The sequence below is a fragment of the Hyla sarda genome, chromosome 10, assembly GCF_029499605.1.
Source record: "Hyla sarda isolate aHylSar1 chromosome 10, aHylSar1.hap1, whole genome shotgun sequence".
Lineage (NCBI taxonomy): Eukaryota > Metazoa > Chordata > Amphibia > Anura > Hylidae > Hyla > Hyla sarda.
In genome coordinates this window covers 74,506,141-74,514,111 of record NC_079198.1, presented here as the reverse complement: position 1 = coordinate 74,514,111, position 7,971 = coordinate 74,506,141, and the positions used below count along the sequence as shown (strand labels likewise).

The window sequence follows — 7,971 nt, the reverse complement described above, 5'->3', positions numbered from 1 at the left end:
AAGGTCCTGTAAATCCTATAAGACACCATACTGCACAGAGAATTGGATTTGCGGTAAAGTGGGGTTAAGTAAGAATCAAGGCACAACATTAATGGGGGAGATGTGACATGGGGGTGTGGACATGTGAAATGGGGAATGTGGACATGAAATTGGGGTATTGGCCAGGATATTGGGGACTTCATTAATTATATTTCAATCGTATATCTAAATAAAAATATTAACCTCCATAATCTAAAATTTTCCCCAAATCGTGCTGCGCTACTTTGTGTTCTACAAAATTTTATCCACATATCTAGGTATGAATGTTGCCCAATAAATGTAGGAAGAAACCTCACACTTTAAAATCAACATAAAAAACAAAACTCTGTTTTATTTCAAGAAAATAAAATGACATTACCATCTTTGTTTTAAGAAAGAAAAAAAAAAAAAACATTGCTGCAGCGAGTATTCACAATGGGAGATGATCGCACAGCATTTTTTTGCTGCAAAGCCAAGAACCACTGCATAATATATATATAAAAAAAATAATAATAATAAAAAAAATTTACGCTATTTGCTACAGCTAGCATAGGTAGAGCTCAAATAGCAGTAAAACTGTGGTTCAATGGCCCTGTGTGAATACACCCCAATTCATCTTCCACACAAGAATAAATATGTTGCACTTAAGCAGGACCCTGGTATTAAATGCGTTCATGGTTTTTAAATGGTATTTCCATCCCATTTGGATTCCAGCAGCAGATTGAACCTGTTCATTCTTCTGCCGGAATCCATCAGGAAAGTCCCATCTGTCAATCGGACCGCACTTCTGTCCACAAAAAATTGGCATGGATATAAGCGCTAATTGTGGATAAGCTCTGTCCATGCAAAAGATTTTGGATTCACAGAGGAATTCAGAATTTTCTCAGTGTGAACATCCCCTTATAAGCACAGCTTTTTATGTCACTTCATCTATATTTTGCTGAGAAACAAGCGTATGTGGCTTCCATAAGACCCTGCCCACCTAATGCTCCTGGTAAGCAAGCAATTACACAGTTAGGAGCAGAAAGCCCTGGTTGTCTATAAGTTCATCACCAGTGAAAAATTTTATTCAAGAGCAATTTCAAAACACTTGTTACCAGATGGTACGGTCCATCTACCAAATAACTAATGTAGTAGAATGGAGCTTTTCCCAGTTTCTAAGGAATTTACCAATCAAATATGGTGTACTGTGTGAGGGTTAATACTGTACTGTTGGTAGAAGAAAATAAAAAACCTTGCACCCCAATGCACGTTGAGAAGGATGCTTAATTTTCAGTCTTGGCATCTACTTATTCTACTATTCAAAATATAGGAAACATTAAAGTATACTTATTTGCAAAAACTTAATATTAGTAGATCATATATTATATATTTATTTGTAATATACAGTGGTTAAAAAATGTGTATATTTTTGTGTTAAAAAAAAATGCTGTCTTGTCCCTGCAGCTATTGCATATGTGTCTCTGTGAGGAGACCAAATACAGGAAGTGAGGCTCTTGGCTTGTCAGTCATCCTGCTGTATGTCCACTCACACTTCCTGTATTTTGTCTCTGCACAGAGACACACAGGCAATAGCTGCAGGGACAAGACAGCATTTCTTTCAGCCACAAATATACACATTTTTACCACTGTATATCACAAATATACATATGTTATTTAGATTACATAAAAAAGTTTTTGCAAGTAACAGTGCCCATTTAAATTGAAAAGGGTTTTCAGAGCAAAAAATGATTGATGGCCCATCCTCAGGATCAGCACCCCACCAATCAGCTGTTTTGCAGGCCTGCTGGGCCGGGGCAGGAAGCAGTTTTCTGTTTACTGCAGCTTAGCACCTACAGATGAAATATGAACTGAGCAGAAGTAACCAGGCATGGCCACTACACAGCAAACACAGCCAACTTTGCCTACAGCCCCATTCACAGACATGATCTGGCCATGGCAGTCCTGCTATAGCTGATTGATGGCTTCTCCCAAGGACAGGCCATCAATCATTTATGTCTGGAAAACCCCTTTACGAACACTGTCTGGCACAAAATCAAAAGGAGGTTGTCTTAAAGACATAGCGTCCTATCACTAGGATAAGCCACCAATGTCCGATTAGCAGAGGACTTATCTCTGACTCATGCAGAGTGCTACAATGAAATACAGTGCGGCTGCCACATTGTTCCAGCTATTGTCAGATTAGTGCCATATTGTAACGATGTCCCACCAATGTCTATGATGAGACATAAATAATTGTCCTTTAGTTCAGATATCCCCATGGTTAGTCAAGTAAGGGCTGGGTTCACATCACGTTTTCTCCCATACGGGAGCGCATACGGCAGGGGAGAGCTAAAACCTCGCGCTCCCATATGCCTTTCTATGCACTCCCGTATGCCTTTCTATACGCTCCCGTATGTAATTCATTTCAATGAGCCGGCCGGAGTGAAACGTTCGGTCGGCTCATTTTTGCACCATATGTGCTCTTACAACCAGACCTAAAACCGTGGTTTACCACAGTTTTAGGTCTGGGGAAAAAGCGCATACGGCGCAACGTTTTACTCCGGTCGGCTCAATGAAATGAATTACATACGCGAGCGCATAGAAAGGCATATGGGAGCGCGAGGTTTTAGCTCCCCCCTGCCGTATGCGCTCCCTTATGGGAGAAAACGTGATGTGAACCCAGCCTTACCCTTTCATTTTACCAATTGTTACCCATAATGACAGTGCAATGTGCACTGATTAGGTAAACAAAGCTGTATGCACGGTTATTCTTACGTAACACACAGAAAATAGCAATAACTATATTTTTTTGCCATGAACATAAAATACTGGTGTTTTGATCCTTTCCCCTGCACCGTGGGTATTATTGATTCTGTGTCTAATACTTGTCCACAATCTTCCTCTCAAGAAAAAAAAAAAAAAAAAAAGAAGAAGGTCAGAACACATAGTGCCCCCTATCTTGAGAACTTTAAAGGACATATAGGATAACATTATACAATGGGGGCCCTATATCCTCTTGGATGGTTTCTATGCCAATATAGAAAGTTGGTTATTTCTCAGCATATCTGGCACAAGGTGATGTAGCTGCTGGACTGTTCTAGAAGCAGATTGCAGAATGACTCTCTGCTTTCTTTCCACAGTCTGAAGCGTGGATTATAGACTGCTAACAACTACTTGGTTCGTGTTCTTCATAACCTTCAGTTTTCATGTCATTGAGACCCAGGTCTTCATTCTGTTCAAATGATCGCTCATACTTCTCCACTTTCATTTCAGGATCCTCCTCTGGAGCATACACATTCTGCAAAGAAAGGAAATTATTACAATGGGAGCACAATATCGGCAGTTACCTCTGTCTTCATACACTCACTGGCCACTGTATAAGGTACACCTGTTAAATTGCTTGTTAACGCAAATAGCTAATCAGCCAATTATGCAGATGTGGTCAAGACAACTTGCTGAAGTTCAAAAAGAGAAACAGAATGGGGAAAAAATGGGATTTAAATGGCTTTGAAAATGGCATGGTTGTTTGTGCCGGACAGGCTGGTCTGAGTATTTCAGGAACTGCTGATCTACTGGGATTTTTACACACCGTCATCTCAAGGGTTTACATAGAATGGTCTGAAAAAAAAAATCTCCAGTGAGCTGCAGTTGTGTGGACGAAAATGCTTTGTTGATGTTGGAGGTCAGGAAGAATGGCCAGACTAGTTTAAGATGACAGAAAGGCAACAGTAACTCAAATAATGAATTTGTTCCAGCCAAGGTATGCAGAATACATGGGCAACTCAGCAACTTTTCCTCTGGACAGGTTTTGATACATCTCCTCCAGTCTCTAAAACACACATTAAAGGACATCTGCAGTGCTGGGCAAAAAAAACGTTTTTACCTAATTTAATAGGTCTTTGAAAGACCTTTCCAATGAGGTCTCCCCCGTCAAAATTGGCCCAGCCGTTCTCAGCACACGAATTACTGAGGAGAAGTGGAAGTAAAACTACATCTCCCATCATGCCTTGTGCTTACTTCCTGTAAGCTGCTGCCCGCCCCCTGTTCTATCCCCCGAGCAAATTATATTGTAACGCCTACATCTCCCTCCACTATACATATACCCTCCCCTTCTGCTCATCTGCCCCTTCCCATGCTGGCTCCTGTCCTGTGATTAAGCAGCTGCCTCCGTGCTCATGTTAGATCCTAACTATATAGACAGACAGTCTGCATAGCTATACTCAGCAGTGTCGGCACTGGAGAGTGGATAGTGAAAGTAAAAATGGTAAAAAACATAATTGTTTGTCTATAAAAAACTGTCCTGATAGGGGTCCCTCCATCTTTTTCACAACTACAACTCCAAGCATGCCCAGTTATTTTTTATGCTGTTCGGGCGTTGCAGTGGTGCCTCCAGCTGTTGCAAGACTACAAATCCCAGCATGCCCTGTCACCTTTCTGCTGTATGTGCATGCTTGGAGTTGCAGAGGTGACTCCAGCTGTTGCAAGACTACACATCCCAGCATGCCGTCACCTTTCTGCTGTTCGTGCATGCTTGGATTTGCAGCTGGGGCCTCCAGCTGTTGCAAGACTACAAATCTCAGCATGTGTAATCCAGTGTATACAGCAGAGCTGGGTGTGTGATCGAGTGTTTACAGCAGAGCCGAGTGGGTGATCGAGTGTATACAGCAGAGCCGAGTGGGTGATCAAGTGTATGCAGCAGAGCCGAGTGGGTGATCAAGTGTATAAAGCAGAGCCAAGTGTGTGATCATATGCATACAGCAGAGCCGAGTGTGTGATCATATGTATACAGCAGAGCCGAGTGTGCGATCGTGTGTATAAAGCAGAGCCGAGTGTGTGATCATATGTATACAGCAGAGCCGAGTGTGCGATTGTGTGTATACAGCAGAGCTGAGTGTGTGATTGAGTGTATGCAGCAGAACAGAGGCTCTGCTGTATACACTGGATCACACACTTGGCTCTGCTGTATACACACAATCACACTCGGCTCTCCTGTATACACTCAATCACACAAGTAGTCTCCTGGGAGTTGTAGTTCAACACCTATATTGTATCTCTATAGTCTCCTGGGAGTTGTAGTTCACCAACTCCTCTATTGTATCAGTAGTCTCCTGGGATTTGTAGTTCACCAACACCTCTATTGTATTTCTGTAGTTTCCTGGAAGTTGTAGTTCACCAACTCCTATATTATTTCAGTAGTCTCCTGGGAGTTGTAGTTCATACAAAAGTGTTTCCCAACCAGGGTGCCTCCAGATGTTGCAAAACTACTACCACCAGCATTCCTTGGTTGGGAAACACTGGCATACACACACCTAACAGGGACTACAACTCCCAGCATGTGTCATTCAGTAGTCCCCCCCCCCCCTCTCACACACAGAAATCATCTCCAGTATGAAATGTATTCCCTGTAGTCTATACACCACCAGCCCCTGCAGTGTAATATGTCTCCTTGACACACATGTCCTCCCCTCCCCCCTCCCTGCTCTGTGGTTTGCTCTGTGTTTTCCCTGTGAAAACCTCAAACCTCCCTGTGATAGGTGAGGTCCTATGTAGACAGAGCAGGGGAGGTGGGAGGAGCTGTGTACGTCCTCTTTCTCCCCCTGCTTGAATCTTACAGATAGGAGACAGAGAGAGATTACAGATAGGGGCGTTTCTGCGGCTGAGCCTATGGCTGCTTCAGAAAGCACCCGCCTATGCATATGCATAAGCAGGGAGGACTGGACGGAGGCTAGGGGAGCACAAACACTGCTGGGAGGAAGAGATCTCCGTCCCCAAGATGGAGGCTGCAATGTAATGAATAGGGGACGGACGCAGGACTACTGGACCATGCTGGCAACTCGAATATCTCAGAAATGGCTGCATATAGGTAAATATAACTATTTGACTGAATTGTATAACTTTTGTTTGGGGAACATTTGGGCAACATTTGGGCAGGGATTTTAGACCACTACAGTTGTCCTTTAACCTCTTCAGGACATAGGGCGTATGGATACGCCCTGCATCCCGAGTCCTTAAGGACCGAGGGCGTATCCATACGCTCGTGGGAATTCCGGCCCCCACCGCTAGCCGGTTGGGGACCGGAGCCGGATGCCTGCTGAAATCGTTCAGCAGGCATCCCGGCATATCACCCAGGGGGGTCATTATGCCCCGCCATGTCGGCGACAATTCAGTCCAGCGATCTACGGCGATTCCGGGTCAATCGGGCCTCCAGGGACCCGGTGACCCGGAATTACTGGCTGTTCGGGGCCGTCTCTGACGGCCACGAACAGCCAGAGCCTGCAGGGGTGAGGTGGCACTGGTGCCACCTCACAATCGCCCTGATTCGTCGGCCGGATTACCGGCCGACCAATCAGGGCGCCTGCTGCGGGTGTCACTCCCGCACCCGCTCCGCCCCTCTTCCGGAGGACGTGAGCGGGTGCGGGACGTGCACCCCTGGTGCTGGGGACCCCGATCCCCGGCGTCAATGTTGGGATCGGGGCCCCAGGAGCAGCGGCGGCAGCAGCGGCGAGGGACAGTCCTCATGCGGCTGGATCGTTGGAGGTGAGTGACAGCCTCCTGCTGTTGCTTAGCAACAGCTCCCAGCATGCAAAAAGGGCATGCTGGGAGCTGTAGTTATGCAACAACAGGAGGCAGACCACCACAACTCCCAGCATTCCCTTATGGGCATGCTGGGACTTATGGTTTTGCAACAGCTGGAGGCACATTTTTTCTATGGAAAAGTGTACCTTCAGCTGTTTTATAACTACAACTCCCAGCTTGCACAAACAGCTAAAGTGCATGCTGGGAGTTGTAGTGGTGCATCTGCTGGTTGCATAACTACAACTCCCAGCATGCCCGTTGGCTGTCAGTGACTGCTTAGAGTTGTAGTTTTGCAACAGCTGAAGGCACACTGGTTGTGAAACTCAGAGTTTTTTTTTTACCTAACTCAGTGTTTCACGACCGGTGTGCCTCCAGCTGTTGCAAACTACAACTCTCAGCAGTCACCGTACATCATGCACCGTACATGCTGGGAGTTGTAGTTTTGCAACAGCTGGAGGCACACTGGTTGTGAAACACTGAGTTAGGTCACAAACTCAGTGATACATAACCAGTGTGCCTATAGTTGTTGCAAAACTACAACTCTCAGCAGTCACCGACAGCCAACGGGCATGCTGGGAGTTGTAGTTATGCAACAGCTGGATGTCCCCCCCCCCCCCCCAATGTGAACGTACAGGGTACACTCACATGGGCGGAGGATTACAGTAAGTATCTGGCTGCAAGTTTGAGCTGCCGCAAACTTTCTGCTGCAGCTCAAACTGCCAGCGAGAAACTACTGTGAACCCCCGCCGGTGCGACTGTACCCTAAAAACACTACACTACACTAACACAAAAAATAAAAAGTAAAAAACACTACGTATACACATACCCCTATACAACCCCCCTCCCCTCCCCAATAAAAATGAAAGCGTCTGGTATGCCACTGTTTCCAGAACGGAGCCTCCAGCTGTTGCAAAACAACAACTCCCAGTATTGCCGGACAGCCGTTGACTGTCCAGGCATGCTGGGAGTTTTGCAACAGCTGGAGGCACCCTGTTTGGGAATCACTGGCGTAGAATTCCCCTATGTCCACCCCTATTCAAGTCCCTAATTCAGGCCTCAAATGCGCATGGTGCTCTCACTTTGGAGCCCTGTTGTATTTCAAGGCAACAGTTTAGGGTCACATATGGGGTATCGCCGTACTCGGGAGAAATTGGGTTACAAATTTTGGGGGGTATTTTCTGCTTTTACCCTTTTTAAAAATGTAAAATTTTTGGGAAAACAAGCATTTTAGGTAAAAAAAAATTTTTTTTTTTACATATGCAAAAGTCGTGAAACACCTGTGGGGTATAAAGGTTCACTTAACCCCTTGTTACGTTCCCTGAGGGGTCTAGTTTCTAAAATGATATGCCATGTGTTTTTTTTTTTGCTGTCCTGGCACCATAGGGGCTTCCTAAA

General features: G+C 45.2%; 1 protein-coding gene across 2 annotated transcripts in view; it reads right to left on the bottom strand.

Moving 5' to 3' along the window:
• Nucleotides 1–368: 368 nt before the first annotated feature.
• The window catches only part of ZPR1 (ZPR1 zinc finger), a 33,748-nt gene continuing 26,145 nt past the window's right edge, over nucleotides 369–7,971 (bottom strand). For both annotated transcript variants that reach the window (XM_056543241.1, XM_056543240.1), the window contains one exon: nucleotides 369–3,298. In XM_056543241.1, the coding sequence (XP_056399216.1) occupies nucleotides 3,164–3,298 (135 nt within the window). In that variant the 3' untranslated portion in view covers nucleotides 369–3,163. The remainder of the gene's footprint in view (nucleotides 3,299–7,971) is intronic.